Source organism: Furipterus horrens, unplaced genomic scaffold (assembly GCF_987537825.1).
Source record: "Furipterus horrens unplaced genomic scaffold, mFurHor1.1.pri manual_scaffold_6, whole genome shotgun sequence".
Lineage (NCBI taxonomy): Eukaryota > Metazoa > Chordata > Mammalia > Chiroptera > Furipteridae > Furipterus > Furipterus horrens.
In genome coordinates, this window is record NW_028327176.1 from 132,846,354 (window position 1) to 132,866,301 (window position 19,948).

At 43.1% G+C, this 19,948-nt stretch overlaps 1 protein-coding gene across 1 annotated transcript; it reads right to left on the minus strand.

Annotated features, from left to right (window-relative positions):
- Positions 1–1,046: 1,046 nt before the first annotated feature.
- LOC150007452 (gamma-aminobutyric acid receptor subunit rho-1) lies at positions 1,047–17,050 on the minus strand. The gene is made up of 8 exons (XM_090280546.1): positions 16,950–17,050; positions 15,268–15,335; positions 14,021–14,244; positions 8,582–8,664; positions 6,279–6,419; positions 4,135–4,287; positions 2,589–2,785; positions 1,047–1,689 (listed from the first exon to the last, which is right to left on the minus strand). Exons 1-8 carry the CDS (start codon positions 16,966–16,968, stop codon positions 1,393–1,395), a joined length of 1,182 nt encoding a protein of 393 aa, XP_090136672.1. The 5' UTR covers positions 16,969–17,050; the 3' UTR covers positions 1,047–1,392.
- Between the last annotated feature and the right edge of the window lie 2,898 nt (positions 17,051–19,948).

Here is a 19,948-nt window from a genome sequence, read left to right on the forward strand (position 1 = left end):
TTACTTGCATGTCAGAAAAAAAAATTTTTTCTTCTAATGAGCTCTTATTGGGAGAAATGGGAGATTGCCTTGTAATTAGGATTTGTGCAAATACTTTTTTATTTTCAGATGGGAATTAAGTATATAGCCTTCCCTGCATATGAAAAAAAAATACCATTATATTATTTAGTATAAATGATTAGTCAAATTAACTTAGAATGACTATCACATTATTATGTATAGCATTGACTTTATTGAAGTGAGTTTCTAACAAATGCTGCTTGGCTAAGTTTAGTGGAGGTTGATCCTATAGGTATATAGTGTAAGTGGCTATTTGTTTAAAATGATACATTAACGCCATGCCCTTTATCCCATACCCTGATATCAGAGGCCATTGTCTTCTGGTTCATAGGAAATGCTGGTATTCACTGAGTGTACGTGCAGATGTCCAGTAATGTCTTCCCATTTCTTTTGCTTTTTGGTGTTCTTTTTCTCTTCAGAAACCATGTGAGTATTTCTTATCCTAATAAATTAACAGGTATTCCCAAATTATACATTGTCTTGAAATGTTTACACAGAAAAAAAGAAAAACAGTCTGTTCCCAAGTTCCTCAGTAACAATATCTCATTACTGGGGAAGAACTTCACTTTGAACTAGGACATGCTCCAAGGTGGAGATACATGAAGCAGTAATTCTAATCCAGGGAACACTTAAACACAAGTTTTCTAGGCTACTTCTCTCCATGATGAAACTAACAAAATGTATGCATATGCCCTTATCTTCCAAGTATCCCTACCAGGGAAATTCCTACCAAAATCAGAAGCAATTGCACCAACCTAAAGAGCTTTCCTTGTGAAGAAATGAAACCTTATGAATCACAAGATGTAAATACAAATAGGAATATTATTATTGTCTTATATTAAAATACACATGAGGCAATACATCAAATATAGGTAATAGGCTATAAACTGAAGCATGAATTTTGGTCAAAGTGGGTATTTTTAGGTGCCTGTAAGTTTCAAAGAAATGAACTTTAGGTGTATCCCAATTCCACCTAGTCTGAAGAATGTGATGCCCACATAAAGAAAATCATTCATGTGAATAAGCATCTAGAGTCTAAAAGAGGTTGAACTACAGTGTGCGCACAGCCCCTGGCAGTATTTTTCTAGGAGAGTAAGGAACAACTATCATCAGTTGCTATGGGTATTGTATTCCTGCAGCAACCAGTATCATGCTGTGTGTACAATAGATAGTAAGTGCAAATTAAACCACAAAGTGTCTCGTCCAGGTAGTTTTGGAAAGCTGGACCAGAGGAGGTACTGGGAACTTTTATTTCCATAACCTTACCTTTCATCATACAGATATTTCTGTAGTACACAAACAAGAATGTGAAATGTACAGACTAATAGGCATCTATGAGAAAATTGACCAGTATATTAAATTGAATAAAATGTATGCCGCTGGAAAAATGATCCTGGAGTACTTATCAATGGCGTGGGTGTCGATCCTCAGGCTCACGTAGCTGCTCCTCCGACTCTTCCTCTGTAGGGAGCTCCTCCTCTCAGAAGCCAGTGTGAGCTGTACCATCATCTTGTCTGGCTTCTCGCCATTCTCTGGCATGTAGTTGGCAAGGTCATTCACCTCCACATCGCTGTAGCTACCATCCAGCATGACAGCACGTGGCTGAGGCAATCCACAGGTGCAGGGAACCTGGGAACACAGCCAACACACATTGGGGTGCAAGCTCAGCTTCATCTCTCAGAAGCCCTTCAGAAGAAACTGCATGGTAGAGGGGACGGCTTTTTTCTAGTTTCTTTTATTCCCATTGAGGTGGGGATGGGAAAGTAATGGCAGTGTTACTGTCAACATTCTAAAATATCAGATCTTGTTTTTTTGTTTAATTAAAGTCTACAAATCAACTCTTAGGAAACTTCAGGTCAAACCAGAGACCAAGAATGTTCTTGATCAGAGTATTGCCCTTTCTTACCGGAGGTCACGTATAGCAGCCCTGATAAAAATGTTTACAGATAAGATATTGAGAGACAAAGAAGGTTGGAGGAGGGGAAATTTGAAAGGCTTGGTTTTGTGACAATAGTTTGATCCCATACAGTTAGAGTTTTCTGCAGACAAGAGGAAGAAAGGAAAATCAGGTGGAAAGGGAAAATAATCTGGAATAGGATGGGAGATGTTTGAGATCACATATGAAGAAAAACTTCCTAGAATGGAGTATGTGTTTCCCTGGAGCTGCTTTTATTATTACACCTCTATGTTCATAAATAATTTGTTCTACCATGTTGAATTGTCCTTTATTGTTATCACTATGAACAACACCAAGATTAAAGGGACCAATGTCTTAGTTTACTTGCCCCACAGTTTCTGGTATATGGCAGGCGCTAAGTAAATGTTGGAATGAATGAGAGATGTAGCCCAGAGTAAGTTCCATACTGCTTCAACATATTGTTTTGTCTGCTCTTCACACCAACCTCATAAAGTAGATGGAGGAAGGTGTGTTACTATCCCAGTTTACAGAGGACGCCTGACCTGCCCAAGGTCCAGAACTAGATCAGGCTGTATCCCTGAGTGGGCACTTCAGCTCATAGTAAAGTTACCTTCTCCCGCAGCTTCCGTTCCTTCCACTCCTGCACCGTGGTCAGGTAGTTGACGGCTGCGTACTCCAGCACCGAGAGGAACACAAACACAAAGCTGACCCACAGGTAGATGTCCACAGCCTTGATGTAGGAGACACGGGGCATGGAGGCATTCACACCCGTGATGATGGTGGACATGGTCAGCACCGTGGTGATACCTGCAAAGAGAGTGAGAAATAAGTACCTGCTGTCTCACCAAGCACGACAGAAGGCCTCATGCCTCTCTTCTTTGCCACTCCTGCTCCTTCAGCCTACAATGTCTCCATCCCTGGCCCTCTGTCTAGCAAACACCTACTCCTCTTTCAAGGTTTAGCTTTTACAAAGTCTCTCCTGTTCCTCCACCCCTCAAGATCAGCTTTTCTCCCTTTGTATACCTGCATATTCATCATAGCACCTATATCACCTTCTCTTTTTGCTGAGAGCCCCAGACACTTTGGCAGCAAGACATCTATTTACATTCAATTGTTAAAACAAAGATTACATATATGAGCAGGTATGTTTGTTTCTTGTAACTACTTCTCTAAAAAAGGGGAAAAAATACACTGAGTTTATTGTATTATTTGTGTCCTTGTTGCTACCATCTAGTCCTGCAGTCCCAGGCTTGTATCAACTGTCAGACGCCTCTGGCAGACACCCCGAGCTGGACCTGCCTGCCTATTCAGCAATGCCCATTTTATCAAGGATGATGACAGTAACCTCATTTATCGGAGATAGGTATTTAAAATTAGAATTTTTTTTTAAGCACAATAACTGTTTAAGCTACAGAACAACTGTTAAAGGACAAGGCATCTGTCAGTGGAAATTTGCCCAGGATTTCAAATTAAGCTCAGAACAGTTGCTTGGCAAACATGAAATCACAGGGGATTGGGGTCATCCTAAGGGCCAGTTCCAATCCAGTTTCACTAAAACCTCAACTATCTCGGCAATGGCAGTGTGTGATTGGGTGGGCGCAATATTTAAAATAGGGAAGACAGTTGATGGCAAATAGCTATCAATGGAACGCTCATAGAGTTGGGGTTCCCAGAATTGAGTACACATAAGAATTAATGGGAGAGCTTGTTAAAAATGCAGGTTCCTGGTCCTCTCTCAGGATTCTAATTCTATACCCGTAGATGATATGCAGGGTCTTCTTTTTTACAAATTTCCATTAGAAATTCTGTCACAAAGATTCCTTGGGTCACTTTTGAGAAACCATATTATAGAAAGTGATTTCCTTATGCAGGTGGACAGGGAAAGCACCCACAAACCAGGAACACCCACCCCAAAACAATGCTCAAACAGAATAAAGATGGGATATTTGTGTGGACACCAGGGGGGACCTGGAAACAGTTTTTCTACCTCGATTTTTAATAATGGCACTTTACTTGTGAATAAAGAACTTGAAGTGTTTCCAAGTTGTTATGCCAACAAGGGTTTAAGACCAATTTGAAATGAAGGAAGGGTTTTAGCTGGAAGAAATTACTTGTATTTTCAGATGCCTGGAATGTGCACTTGAAATATTCCTTACCTAAGGGGACTCTGGCAGGCACAGCTCTGCGGTCAATCCAGAAGGACACCCAGGACAGCATTACCATCAAGGTAGCCGGAAAGTAAGTTTGGAGCAAGAAAAAGAAGATGTGACGACGCAACGTGAAGTTAATGTACAGACGGTTGTACCAGCCTGGGAGGTCACAAGGAAGAAAAGACAACACACACCATGGCTACTCAGCTCCTTCATAAAACAAATTTTATTCAGGGAATCATAAATGCCTTAGACACCTCACTGGAACCTTACCATACCTTTATAAAGTGGAGGGGAGAAAAACCATGGAACAGAATGATTATATGATACCCACACTACATGGAAGAATTCATCTCAAGAAACCATTGATCTCTGTTCTATACATAAAGGTAACGCCTTGAGAAAGTCATTTAAGATTCCTGTTACTCACACAATGGGACAGGACCAAACAGCATCACCATCATCTAGGAGCTTAGAAATGTAGACTCTTGGTTCCACCCTGGATCTACTAAATCAGAACCTCCTTTTAACAATACTTCCCACATGATTCTTATGCACATTAAAGTCTGAGAGGCACAGATTTAAACAACACCCTTTGGATTTCTTTATGTAGTTTAAGTTAAAATACCAAGCTGAACACAAGATTACATTTAGGGACAGAGTGAACAGTCAGGTCCAGTTATGCTTCAGTTTGGCCTTTGTGGTCTTAACAGGGAAAAATATGCATGCAGGAATGGAAAGGAATGGGAGAACAATGAAAGGAAAAGAAAAAGGCAGAATAAACTTGAGCTAATAAGGACTGAAAATAAAATGGGGACTTGGCAACATTCATTTGAAAACTTAGCATCCTGGGCAATTATAATAGTTCCTGAAAGTGACGGTAGAGTGCTGTAGACTAAAGGCTTTGTGTCCCTCCACACACAAAATCCATATGTTGAAATCTAATGTCCAATGTGATGGTATGGGGAGGTGGGACTTTTGAGATGTGATTAGGTCATGAAGGTGGAGCCTTCATGAATAGGATTATAAAAGAGACCACAGTCTGCTCCCTCCCTCACCCCTTCTACCATGTGAGGACACCGCAAGAAGGTGGCTGCCTTTGAACTAGCAAGGGAAGTGGTCTCTCATCAGACACTGAATCTTCAAGCACTTTGATCTTGGACTCCCCAGGTTCCAGAATTGTGAGAAATAATTTCTGTTGTTTAGAAGCCACCCAGTCTATGGTATTTTGTTATAGCAGCCCAAATAAACTAAGACAAGAGGAAATGTCAGAATGCTAGAGATCAAAGGAATGGGGTCCCCCGAAGAACCAAGATTCATGGGTGATATATACAGAAGATAAGATGTGTTAAATTGCCATAATATGGTGGAAGTAAAATGGTGCCCTATGTTTAGATCGTAAGACTTAAAAGGTTGTACTTTTCTCTGTAGTCATCACTCAGTGTTTTTGCAATAGAAACTGTATAAAGATTAGAGCAAAATTATCCTGAAAGCTGTTTAGTCAAGAAAGAGGCAAGGGTTGGAAAAAGCGAACCTTAGATACCAGAGGGAAGACCATAGAGCATACCCTCGGGCAATAGCAGGTAGCAAGCTGGTCCAGAACTTGGTTCAAAAAATGAATTTTTCCCCAGGAAAATGACCAGTAGTTCTTGCACTGTGGCTCACAAAAAGGCCATAAGGAGAATCTGTGCAAGCAGTATAGTAAGAGAGAGTTGTTTAAGACTAGAGCACCCCTAGAGGGCCTGGCTGAAGCAGAGAGAATATGGATGGAAAACAACAGGCCAGAAATTGGTCTGTTTCTTACCTCAGAAGAGGGGGGGGGTCTGGTAATCATATTGGGGGGAGATGCTCTATGCTAAACTGGCAAAGTGATTGTCTCAGATCAACCTCCTCACATGGCTTCTATTTCATTCCTTACTGATATTTTCTAGATTATCATTTCTGATACTTTGATGGCATCAAAAAATCACCTCCACCCAGTCAGTGCTCACCACTCTCTAGACCTGACTTAGGATTCTCATCTTTGATGTGTAATTCAAGTGGCACAGCCTGCTCACTTGACAACCAGTTTACACACCTCTCCTAAAATGGAGAATGACCCATCCAGGCAGGCTACCACTTGCCTAACCCTCAGTCCATGCCATGCCCACCTGTGCTGCTATAGAAGGCCAGTTTAGTGGTGGTGTGGAATTCTTGAATGAGGAACTGGGAGAGCGAGATCCGCTCATCGGTCTTTAAGGAGTCATTGCCTTTTTTCCAGTACAGCATCAGATCATCTTCTGTATAGGCATCTGAAAAGACGGGAGATAGCATGAGGCAAGGGGTGGTGGGAAGACCAGCCTGTCTTGGATCTGTGGAAGCTGCATCCCTGCCCCCGCCTCCCCCCACCACCACCAAACTCCCACATAAACTGTTAGGATTGTAATACCGTCATCTGACCAAACAAACTAAAGTCTAAATGAAGCAAGACAAAATCCAAAAAGACAAATCTAATTCTCCCCAGTCTTTCAGAAGTCATCAGAGCAAAGTTCTCATGCCTGAATGCTCATAATTCCTACAAAGGGCTCACCCCACAATTCAGCCTGCCCTTTATTCAGTTAAACCAAATGAAATTGCTGTTTTTGTTGATCACAAATGGTTAAATAATGGCAAAATTGCATATGATTTTCAGCCTTCTAAACCAGGGTGATTTAGCCCTTTCTTTTCTTCTCTCAAAGTGCAGTGATGCATCATTGATGACAAATCACTTTATGACTCTCAGGTAATAAGGGTTGCATTCTAGGAAGAAAGGACCCATAAAGAGGCAGGAGCAGAACATGTACTTTTTCAGTAGGCCTTCAGTTGCTCCTACCCAGGGTGAAATCAAAGAAATCCCTCCATGAAGACCACTCCCTCTGGCACTACCATTTCCTGCCTCCTGCACACTTAGGCGAGCACACTGCTTGCTCCAGCTGAGCAAACCTACCTGCAGCCTGGGCAGAACAGAGATAAAACCAAACAGAGATGCCAGTCCAGTCTGCTCATGAGTAAACAGTTGTTTCCAGGGCCCCTGATGCTGTATTTTATTCTTCTCTTTTATTCTATTTCTAACCCTCAACTTGTGTGATGGTCTCTTTTGCATATCCATTTGGACTAGGCTATAGTACCCAGTTATTCAACCAGTTCACTTCAGGTAAAAGAGGTGACCGAGGATAATCTGGGTGGGCTTGATCCAATCAGTTGGGAGGCCTTAAGAGCAGACCTGAAGTTCCCCTAGGAAAAAGAAAGTCCACCTATGGGCAGTAGGGTCAGATCCTGCCCAGAGCTCCCAGCCTTCCCGTTCCTTGCTGGCAGGATGCTGGACTTGCCGCGTCAGCCCTCAGGCTCACATAAACCAACTCCTTGCATTAAATCTCTGACTAGGTATTATCTATAGCTCTGCAGCTCTGGTGAAACCTAACTGATACAACCTAGAGAAAGCTACATTCCGGATGGAGATGCCTAAGTGTGCTGGGGAAAATAAGCTTCTGGAACCAATGAGCTTAGTCCTTCTTCACACTGTGTCCTCAAGCAAGTTACATCCCTCCTTTGTACAATGGAGAGAACACTAACCTTCTCCCAGGGATCTTGCAAGGATTAAATGACAGAACAGGCCTATAGCCACTGTGCGGTAGGTAGTCACTCCCTTGGTTTGGGGTTTGATCTCCCCGCATTCAGTGCCCTGCAGAGCTGTCCATTTGGCCCCTGTTCTGTGTCAACATCCTTGCATCCCTTGCTAGATGATTGGAACCAGGGGCCGCACCTGATTCACTGCCACAAGCCCAGGCAGGCTTACAGAGATGCTCTGGGACAATGAGGTTTCTCATTTGGACTCTGATGGCTGGGAAGTGCCAGTGGTTGTGTGCTAGTTCAGAAGGCATGTATGAGCTGGGGCCATGGAATCCATCAAAGAAAGCATCTGGGCAGAGAATAGTGAATGGAACAGGTATGCAGAGAACCAGAGGTGGGAGCGGCTAGTCCTCAATGCTCGCTGCCTGTCCTGGGGCCGGGTGTTTTACTTTTCTAAGAAATCCTTTCTTCAACAAAATCTTATTCATAACAGCAATAAAACAGATCAGAAAACAGCTGTGTGGATGGAGCATGTGTATGAGTGTTGAGCCAGGGACTTGGCAGGAGACCTGAATTTGCTGAGCCCTCTCCGCCGCTCCATAAGCAGTGACATTGGGAATCTGCAAAACCTCTAGACTCCACAGAACAAAATTTAAAACCATAGCCATAGGAATGTTATGGAAAGAGAAGGTTTTAGTCCTGACTTTGTTTCTGATTTTTAAAAATTATCCTAGACTTCGCTTTGATCTAAAAAGTGACTTTAAAAAAGCATAGTGATGAATGAGAAACACATGCTGTTCCTGCTGCTGAGGCATTCAGAATTGCTTAGGAGCTGTGTGCTAATGTCTGGCACGCGTCTACTCACAGCTTTCAATTTCAAGCGAGCACGTTTGTGTGTCCAGGGGAAATCGGCTAAAATCCATATTGCACATTGCAGTCACTGTAACCCTAGAAACAAGAAGACAAAATCTGGGTTTTCAGATGATGCAAAATACAAGTGCAAAAATGCTAAAACAAACAGAAAAGGCCTCTGTTTCCTTCCAATGTAACTGCCTCATTCTTATAATTCATTAGCAATGTGTCAGGATTTAGGTGAGTAGTTTATGAGTGATACCCTCCTTGGAGTTCTCTTCAGTATTTAAGTTTAACCTCAGGGTCAGTGTCAGGCAAACAGAACACCGCTGCTAGCTCCTGTCATGTTCAAGCACTTTAAAGAAGCAATGATCTCAATCAATATAACAATGTGAAATAAAAACTCATCTGATATTGTTTCTTAAAAGAAACCACAAGACCATACACTGGCAGGCCTACCTCATTTTATTGTGCTTCACAGATGTGTGTTTTTACAGACTGAAGGCAAGACCCTCCAGCAGCAAAAAAGGTACAACTCGCTTTTTTTTTTCTTTTTAATGTGTTTTATTGATTATAATGTTACATTTGTCCCAATTTCCCTTCCCTCTTCTCCCCTCCACCCGGTGGGCCCCCTCCCTCCAGTTGTTCCCCCCTTTTAGACCATGTCCATTAGTTGTGCATATAGTTCTTCTCAACCTCTCTCTGTCTATTCCATTCCCTCCTACCATGATCCTTAATTCCTATATCATCTCCCTCCCTCTCCCCCTTCCCCCTCCCTGCTGAGCTCCCCCCAGTATGTTCCCCATACCTATAGTTCTTTTTCCACTCTCGTTGCCTGTTTAGTTCGCCTTTGTTTCAATTCCCTAGCTTCTGTTGTTGTTTCTTGTGATGCAGTTTTCATTTTAGTGTTCATAGTTTTGATCCTCCTTTTTCTAAACCAGTCCTTTTAACATCTCATATAACAGTGGTTTGGATCTAATGAACTCTTTCAGCTTTATTTTGTCCTGGAAACACTTTCTCTGCCCTTCTATTCTGAATGACAATTTCTCTGGATAGAGTATTCGTGGTTGTAGGTTTTGGATTTTCATTACTTTGAATATTTCTTGCCAGTCCCTTCTTGCCTGCAGGGTCTCCCTTGAGAAGTCAGCTGATAGTCTAATTGGGACCCCTTTGTACATGATTCTTTTCTTCTCTCTTGCTGCTTTTAAGATTCTCTCTTTATCTTTAACTTTTGACATTTTGATTATAATGTGTCTTGGAGTGGTTCTCCCTGGGTCCAGTTTTTGTGGAACTCTCTGTGCTTCCTGGACCTGTAAGTCTATTTCCTTCCCCAAGTTTGGGAAGTTCTGCTTTATTATATTTTCACTTAATTTTTCAATTTCTAGTTCATCTTCTTCGCCCTCTGGCAAACCAATGATTCTTATGTTGGGCCTTTTATAGCTGTCCCAAAGGTTTCTGATCCTCTCATCCTTGCTTCCCGTTTTTTCTCTCTGCACTGGTTGACTGTTTGTTCCTTCTTTGTGTTCTGGTTTGTTGATTTGAACTCTGGATTTTATTTCCTCACCATCTGTCTCATATGTGGTTTTGTTCCTTTCAGTATGAGTGTTTTTCGATTCTTTCTCATCTTTTTCCAGATCTTTTGTTAATTCTGTAAGCCACCTGATAACAATGGCCCTGAACTGAGCCTCTGACAGGTTTCTTATTTGTTCATCTGTCAGGTTCTTCATCCGTTGCCTAGTGAGCTGCACCACCGGGATTTCTATAGTTGTCTGCCTCATTTTGACAGATGCGTTTTGTTTTCTTGGGCCGGCTATAGGGGGCAGTGCCTGTGTACTCATCACAGCCCAGCGACTGGCGCCGATCCGCAACCTATTTTCGCAGCCCTGTGGCGGTTTGTGTGGGGGCGGGGGTCCAAGATGGATTCCCGCAGTTATTCCGCTAGGAGACGGGGATCCATCCTCCCGCCCCTTGGGCCTCACTGTTCAAGGTGATGTGGTGGCTGCTTCTCCCAGCGTTGGGGTCGCAAGCCGCTGGGGTTTGACTGCAGCCAGGATTGTCCTCCCTGCCGCTGGGATTGTTCTCCCTGCCGCTGTCGCTGGTGCGACCGCAAACAGCACCGCCCACTTTCACTCTTACCTGCCCAAAGAGCGCCGCTGGTTTATAACTTCATACGTTGGGCTTCCGTGTAGTTTTATTTTCTGGAATTTCTAGTTATCTTTTGTTTTGAAGTAGTTGTATTCCTCTCTAGTTGTAGAGGGAGGCCGAGCATGTCCGTCTAAGCCTCCATCTTGGCCGGAAGCCCATTACAACTCGCTTTATTATGGTCTAGAACTGAACCTGCAATATCTCCAAAGTGTGCCTATACTATCCCCCTGTTTAAGATAAATTCTTCTGTTCTTTTATTGATTATATTGACATTCAGTATTTGTGTACACTGTTTCAGAAATAATATTAATTAATGCCAGTTGCCAAATGCAGCATTTTTTTTTACAATGTTGATATTTTTATATTGATAATAATATCTACTAGTGGACATAGATGTTTTTAGTGCATAATTCCATGGAGACCATAGTAATGGAAAAACACTGTAAGATCTTATTGTACCAACATGTAAGCATCTAATGGTTTTGTTCCAGAATTTACAAGGGAAAATAGGCTTCTGAATCAAAGAATAAACAAATATGGATCATCAGTCATAGAAAGAAGTTCCCCTATCCAGTGAAGAATATTATGGCAGGATGTGGCTAATACGACTGGTACGGAACATAGTATTTTTTTCTTTAACCACAGAATATTGGCTGTGTAGAAGTTGAGGAAATTATATAGATAATTGACAGCCAAAAGAAAAAATCACCTTTAATTTAAATGGAAATTTCAAGAAAAAGAACTTTCTTGAAACTGAATTATCCAATTATTTGTCTTATTTTCCCCATTTCATTTGAAGTGGAATGTTTGTGTTCTAGGAGGGATTCTGTTTTGGTAACAGCTGGGTAGTCTCATTTCCCTTGAAAATTCTGAAAAACGGGTTGTGTTGGTGGTGGGAGGTTATCAGACCTGTTCTGTGCATCTGGAATTGAGGCTTTTCCATTTGTAACCCACACATTGAACCAGCACAGCCTGTAGTGTAATCTAACCCATGTCTGTTTTTGTTTCCTCAAGTCCCTTTAAATTCATTCTTTGAGAATCTTCCCTTGTCTTCAATGGAAACTTGGCAGATCCTGTGATTTTTCTGCTTACTCTCATATAATAGAGTGTCAAAACCCTCATAGTAATAAACACATCTCAATTCAGAAATGAAAAGAATTTTGGCCCAAGGTATTAACCAACACTTCAAACTAAGACTTCTGCTCCTCCTCCCAGTAATGTACAAAGTTGGCATTTGAGTGGTCAGTTTCTGCCCATCTCTGGTCACCCCGTGCCTGAGTGGAAGGGAGAAGAGAGAAGGAGGTAGCAGCAGGACTATTCTTTGGCTAGGTGGCTTCACAATCTCTAGGCCTGCTACATGGTTGAAGCTGATAGTTTCCCAGGTTTTTCTTCCCACAACCGGGCACCTTCATTCTCCAGCAGCTACTCCCCACCCCAGCTCTTGGTTCACCCAGCCACACTCCATTCCATATACATGTAACTATTTCCAACAGTGCAGACTGATCCCACCACAGCAAAAACTTCTCCCAGCTCTCCTCCGGGCTGGTTACACAGCTCTTCTCTTATCCTCTGACGAAGTGTGTCCCAGCTGTAGGCACACATGCACCAAGCTCTCTGAGTGGTCCCAGTACAGACCCACTCATGGCGTCCCCACAGCTCTCTCCCAAGAAAAATCTCACAAATTTTTTCTTCCTTCCACATCCTTGACTTTTTAATATCTTGAAGCTGACAGGCAGTTCAATAGCCATGGAATTAGTTTTTCAACATTTCATTAATAAAATCTACCAGCATGTTGGAGCATCTCAATTGTGAATTCACCTATTATTGTATCTTGGTGCCTAGGAAACTTCACTCTCCATCCTGTTCCTTGTCTCTCCCTGCCCCTCCGCCCTCTGCATGGGTCCATACCTCCACTCGCATTCTAATCATGCGGTTCCACGTCTATGTCCTCCACTAGCCTGAAATCATAATAAGGGCAGTAACATATCATTTCATTTTATGTCCCTGGAGCTTAAGACAGGACCTGGAGCAGAGCTTTGAGTTACATAACTGTGGATGCCACTCTGGCACCCAGAATGCTTTTAATAAAAATGTGTCGTGTTTATTAATGAATGGATGAGGTGGAAAGATGGTATATTAGCATGTGTTTTAGGAGTTAACCTGTTGTTGACAGAGTTGACAATACCCAGGTACTCTGTATTTTTCCCAAAATAAATCTCAAAGTGGTAGTCCTCAGTAACTTAGGCCTTTTTCCGCCTCTTTTAAATCCAACAAACCCATGATTTTATTTGCAATAATAAAGCAAATCATCTGTTTTTAGGCACCAGGAGGCTCCCTGACAACTTTGATTCTGAACTCACACATTTTCCATGCCCTTACTTCCTCTGTTCTGCCTCTTACGGTCACATCCAATGTACTTCAGTGAGACATCTACCAGCTCCGATGGCTAGATTTTCAGGAGGGTTGCAAGTTTGTTGTTAAACATTATTAAAATTAAATTACAGACACTTAAAATTAAGTTACACTAAAAAATAAAATAATAAATATCAATGTTTATCACTTCCTAATTATTTTACTACATTTTATTATTATCTATACTCCTGAAGTTACCTACATCTACTATATTTATATGGTGGAAATACTGGCAAAAGGTGTGCTACCACCCATTTCTTCCCAACTCTGCATTCAGTGATACCAGGTTAGTAGCTTGAAGTCAGCCACAATGGATGGTATCTATGCTACAGGAATGGGCAAATGCTACAAACCAGGGCTTGATTTGTTTTGTTGATTATCTAGACTTAAGAAAGTGAGCGTCTAAAGAAAGCAGATTAAACCTAGAATTGTGTAATGTTTATCATCATTATATGCTAAAATGTAACCAATGGGAATCAGAGAATTGAGGGAGGGAAGTCTTTGAAAGGAATCCATTATCTGTTTCTCTGACTCCTACTAGAGAAAAAAAAATTTAATTATAGTCAAGTTTTTCAATTGAAATGTAATGTACACAATAGGACATAAATCATACCTATCAGCTAGGGAAATTTCTCCAAGTGTATATTCAAGACTCAATAACTCATTACTCGTGTGTACAAGTTAGTTTTCCTTGATGTTGAAAAGTTTGCAGCCCCTGAAAAGTTAGAAGCTAGCTATTCAAGGCCAAAATGCAAAACAGCTGTTGTGGAACCAGTGATTTTCATGGTTAAGACAAATTATTTGCCTTCCTTCCCATGCTTCAGGTGAAAAAAACAAACCAACCAAACAAAACTTAAGGTAAAAAGGCCCCGAGTGAGAGCCAGAAGGACCTTGCCTGAGGCTGTAGAGAACTTCCCCATCTGGGTGGACCCGCAGCATGACATTGTCCGTGGTGGTGTCATGGATGAAGGAGCGCTTGGAATGCACGAAAAACATGTCGGGGACCCAGATCTTCTTCACCAGCCGGCCATCAAACGTCATGCTGAGGTTGTTGGTGCTCGGGAAGGACAACCTCTCATCCTTCCAATAGTGCCGCAGGTACAGGGTCATAGTGAAGTCCTGGGAGTTGGAGGGACAAGAGGGGAACCCCACGCACAGAACTAATGGGTGTCAGCACGACATTCTCTGCCCCTGTGGAGCCATCACCTGGCTGGGACTGAAACTGAGCTGCCAGCACTGTGACCCTCTGCCTGAGACTTCCTGGCCCACACACAGGGCCAGCCAGAGAGCAATGCATCTGGAAGCAGCCCTCAACCAGAGAGTGGGGCTGGAGGTCAGGGGTTGGGTAAGCGCCCCAGATCTCTGGGCCCTCAGCTGGGATAACTCTGAAGTGTATCTGTGCTGACTCTCAGAGTACTCCAATGGGACAGCATTTCGCACCCCAATGGGACAGCATTTCATACCCCAATGGGACAGCATTTTATACCCCAATGGGACAGCGTTTCATACCACAATGGGACAGGGTTTCAAAATCCGATAGTAACCAATTTGATGGCAATGCCGTTTCTGCTTCCTTCCCTTTCCTGTCTCACCTTCCACCTCTCTTCTCTTGTTTCCTGGAATCACCTCCAAAATACCCTCCTTGTGCTAAAATGCTGTCTCAAATCTGCTCCTTGGGGAACCCAAACTAAGATAAGGCCCTCAAAAGCCCTGTAAGCCAAGGAGTCCTATACTCTTCTTCTTCTTTTTTTGTAAAAAAAAATCTAAACCCAGTAAAAAGAGAGGAAAAAAGGGACACTTCTGCTTCTTATGCATTTCCATAGCCAGATAAACTTTGCAGTAGGAAGATGTACCTGGCTACTTGGCAGCTGCAACCTTGGACCCTGCTGTTGATATCTGAGAGTCTTTGATGCCAGGAGCCTGATCCCTGGAGGAGCAAGATGGACTTTGTCATCTGGCTCTGTTCCATACCAATGGGGTGCTTTTTGGCAAGTGTCTTAACTTCCCTGGGCCATCTATAACATGAGTGTGGAAATGCCCACCGCCTGGGTAACTGTGAGACCCAGTGAATTCGGGTGTGCAGCACTTGGGCCCAGCACAGGCCCTGTGTGGGTCCCCTTGCCCAGAAAGAGAAGCACTCACCATATCAACCTCTGAGATGCTGTCCAAGCTTTCCACCTGCACATCCACACCAACAGGAATGGCCGGGCCTGAGGACAGGGCATGGCAAGAGCATTTATTCTTTTAACTTGAACTTTTACAATGAAAAGCATGGGCATAAGGAGCATTTTTCCCAGAACCTTAGTGTCATGTCAGATTTGAAGGTCTGGTATTCCCACATGTCACGCTAAAGTCAAACCAGAGATAAAAAGATGGAATTATGGGCTGGCTCCCTGGAATATTCCAGCAAAGGTTAAAAAAATATATGTATATATATTTATATTCTTAATCACCCCAAGTGATTCTGAAATAATGAGGTTAATATTTAGCCTTCCTTGTTGGTTACACATGCTCATCTAAAGATACAATGAAGACCGGGGTCAAAGCTGGTCAGAACCAGAACTGACCTAAGGAGTTACTCCTTAGCATGAGGTCATCTACTTTATTTTTTTATTTTTTCTCCTAAGTTTGCACCTCTTTCATCATGGAAGCCAATGCCTCTGTCTGGCCACAAGAAAGGCATTGCGTGGTAAATAGGCACCTAAAACCAAAGTCATACTCAGATGACTTGCCAAGGTCAGAGATCTGCATCTTTGCCACATGATGGAGTAGCTTCTGGTGGAGAACATTAGACACCAGAGTGGCCTTGAAACTATTAGATTAAAAAATATTTTTTTTTTTTTGGCATTTCTAGGCCATGAAAACGTAATATTCATAAAGGCTAAAAAACAAAAAACACCTTGTAAAGGGAGTGGATTGCTGCCTCTTTCCTCCTGCTTTCAGGCACGTGGGGCAGGCATGGAGCACACCTAGACCATCCACGTGGAAAGGTGGGTTTGAACCCAATAGCAGCAGATTACAGACTGGGTAGAGACTCCCCTCTGTACTTGTTTATTCTTTGGGTAGAAGCAACTGGGGAAAAAAAGCATGAGAATGATTTCTAAAATAAATATTTTTTGCCAGGAAATAAAATCCATAAGGACAAAAACCCTACTTGGCACTAAGAGGGCAGAAATCTGGCAGCAGCAGGCTAAGCTTCAAAGGGCTTTGGCATCCATCTGCACTAAATGATTAATTTCTGAAGCTATTTTCATTTAATTAAACCCAGCAGGCCACAATCCTCAGATAGGTACTCAGGGTTCTGTCTGCCAGCTCCCAGACGAGAACCCCAGTAGTCTAAGGTTTTACTCAAAGCATTTTCAGGAGGCAGCTTTGGGCTGCAGGTGTCCTGTCCTCCCCTTGCCCTTCCCACAGCCAGCTGCTGGCTTCACCAATCCTGAGCCATCCTTACCAGAAACAGTGGCCTGAGGACAGCTCAGCCTGGCCACTGACCAGCAGACCCCTCCTGAGAGTTTTCAGCAGAGCCCGGGCAGGGCTGGGCAGGGCTGGGCAGGGCTGGGCAGGGTTGGGCAGGGTTGGGAAGGGTTGGACAGGGCCAGGCAGAGATGGGCAAGGCCAGGCAGGCTTGGGCAGGGCTGAGCAGGGCTGGGCAGGGTAGATGCCCAGAGATGCTATGGGCTCAGTGCCTTGTCCACCAGGCACAACCAAGGAAGCTCTGATAAAGGGAGGGCAAAGCTAGGTGGTTGCTTGACTTGATTTTTGCCCATAGACAGTCTGTTGAACCCAAAGAAAGAAGACGATCCCCAAGAGTGCAAGTCACACACCTCCGAAGCCAGGCCTCATGCTGAAATCATGGTCATCTATCCGCAGAAGCTGTTCTGGTTTTGTCAGTGGTGATTTGGTGATGTCAGGGCTTCGTTTCAGAATTGGGCTGCCAAGGGGGGAAATACAGGTTGATCACATATTCTAATTAAGCCAGATAAAAAACTATTTGCATTCAGACTTAATCTTGACAGTTTGGATGGGATATGTAAATTCCTCTTTTAAGCTACAGGATATCCTCTCTTCCTTTCTCCAGCTTTCTGGATAAACGAACTGACCCAGAAGATCCAAGTCAATGATTTAGAACCATGACTGAGAACACCAATGTCCAGGCCCCACCTCAGAAGTTCTGGTTTGGGTGGCCTGGGAATGGAGCCTGGATATTGATGTTTTTTAAATCTTTCTTATTTTAGTGTGTAACCAAGAATGAGAACTCTTGGTCTCAGTCTCATTAATAAGTCCAAATGACCCCAGAGCTCCTGGGTCATTTGGGGAGAGTTTGAGCAGGAGGGGAGGGGCTGTGGGTGTTAGCTGAGCCTGGCACCCTTGACCTCTGTTTGCCCATCCTGTGGAGGAAAGATGAACTTGCCCTTGGGTCAAATGTCAACCATCCTGGCTCCCTGAGAGGCAGCTTCTTGTGCTTCTGCTTCTGAATTGCACATAGGACCATTTTAATATCTTTTCACTTTTTTCCTAATAGGTAATATATTTGCAAGGTTTGATAATTTTTCAAAAAGGAAACACAGTAAGAAGTTAGCCTCCCATCTCCGCCTCCATCCACCCCAACCCCCTATCCACAGGCACCTCTCTTACGGGTTTCTTGTTTATCTGTTCAGAGTTTCTTATAGATACAAGTAAATATAAATATATACTTTTAGTTCTATTTTTTCCATTTTTATTGAGAGATAATTGACACATAACACTATTAGTTTCAGGTGAATAACATAATTTGATATACATATATATTACAAAATTATTACCACAGTAAGTTCAGTTAGCATCCATCACCTCACATAGTAACAACTTTTTTCCTTATGATAAGAACTTTTAAGATCTACTCTCTGAACAACTTCCAAATATATACAATACAGTATTGTTAGCTACAGTCACCACACTGTACATTACATTCCCCAATCCTATATATCTTATAACTGGGAGTTTGTATCTTTTTACTTTCTTCACCCATTCCCTCCCTACCCCGCCTCCTGACTCTGGAAACCACCAATCTGTTTTCTGTATCTGAGAGTATTTTTATTTTTTTAGATTCTACATATAAGTAAGATCATACAGGATTTATCATCCATGCTATACACTAAGTTAACATATAAACACTGCTTTTTCTTTTTTCTTTATTTAATTATACCCTGAATTTTTCTGTGTCTAAGTATCCCAAGCCTCTATTCTTTTTTACACTGCATAGCGTTCCATTCCATGAATGCACTGTAATTCATGAGATCAGTCCTCTACTGGTGGAATTTGAGTTGCTTCCAGTCTTTTGCTATTACAATAGTGCAATAGCTTTGACGGCCTTCATCTACCCATCACCACCATCTATAGAATCCACAGGAACAATTAGCTGCCTTCCCAGCTCCTCCTTATGCCAACACCGGCGTCTGTTCCCTCCAGGGTACCCCACGCACACACTTTCCTTCCCCTGGATGCAGTAATGCCCAAATGTTGGCCTGGGTCAGCATCTGCTGAAGAGCTTTCCCAGACCTAGATTCCTGAACCTCCCTTTGCCCCGCAAGTTTCTGCTTCAGTAGGTCTGGTCTGAGGACCAAGAATTTGCATCTCTAACTTGCTCCCAGATGCCACTGATGCTGCTGGTCCCGAGACAGCACTTTGAGGACCACCAGCCTGCTGCATTTTATCCCCAATACACACAGTTTCCTCCCTTCTAATGAGCTCAGTCTACCATTAAGTAATTTGCCATCTTCTCTTATGATGTCGCCCTTTTTCATTGCGGGAGGAAAATGTGACTGGGAGACAGAAAAATGGGGCTCTGTCAACCCCGGCGCTGCCTGCTCTGTGTCTTCAGGAAACTTGTTTCCCCTGAGACTCAGACTCAACTGACACAAGATGGAGCTCTGGGAGCAGACAAGGGGTGCGAGGAGGAGATGAGAAAGCACGTTTAGAAGTACTTTTGGAACTCTGAAGTGGTGCACAAATGGAAGAAGCCACTGTCGTTACTGGGATGACAAGGAGGTTTACTTCTAAAGTAAGGAAACGACTATGCTCACAGCGAAGGAAGTGGCCCTGGGAAAGAAGAGAGGAAGAAGCTGGGGACTTCAAGGGGGACGGAAGCCAGTCCACATTGCCCTCCACATCCTCCCTCTTCCATCTTCTCCTCTGTGGCTCCCCCTCTTCTTGTCCCCTGTCTTCTGCTTCCTGCTCCTCAGTCCAGGGCGGGGACCCTGCTGAAAATCACTGCAGCTGAGGCGCAGGGAAAAAACACCTTAAGCGCAGTGCACGGGCGCCGGTGGTCATGCCAGCCTTGCAGCGGGCATCTTTGCGTGCTTCCAGGCTTCTGGTCTGGTCTTTGAGGCTTATAGTGAAAATTAAAAATAAAGGTGTGCTAGAAACATTCTAGGTACTCAAATCGACAAAGTACCCTCACCCTCCAGATTTGCTTTAAATCTAACCAGCATAAAATGTGAATAGAAAAAAAGAGAAAGAAAGAAACCTATGAAGCTGTAATGTATTAATTTAGCCTTCTGATGTGATTTCCGTAGTACCCACAGGAGCAGGGATTGGAGGATTAATTACTTAGCAGGCCTATTTTGAAGAGGTCTGACCTAAAATAGCTCCCCTGTTGGTTTACCCAGGCTTGAAATCAATGCCATTCCTAGCTTGAACCTACCATGAAGCTGTTAGTACAGAGAGTAACATGTTGCCAGGTGGACTGTATCACTTGGGCACCCTTGTCCTCTGGCTTATAGGCTCAGACAAATGGGCACTGGCAGGAGAACAGCAAGCACAGTGTTTATTCCTCCTTCTCTCC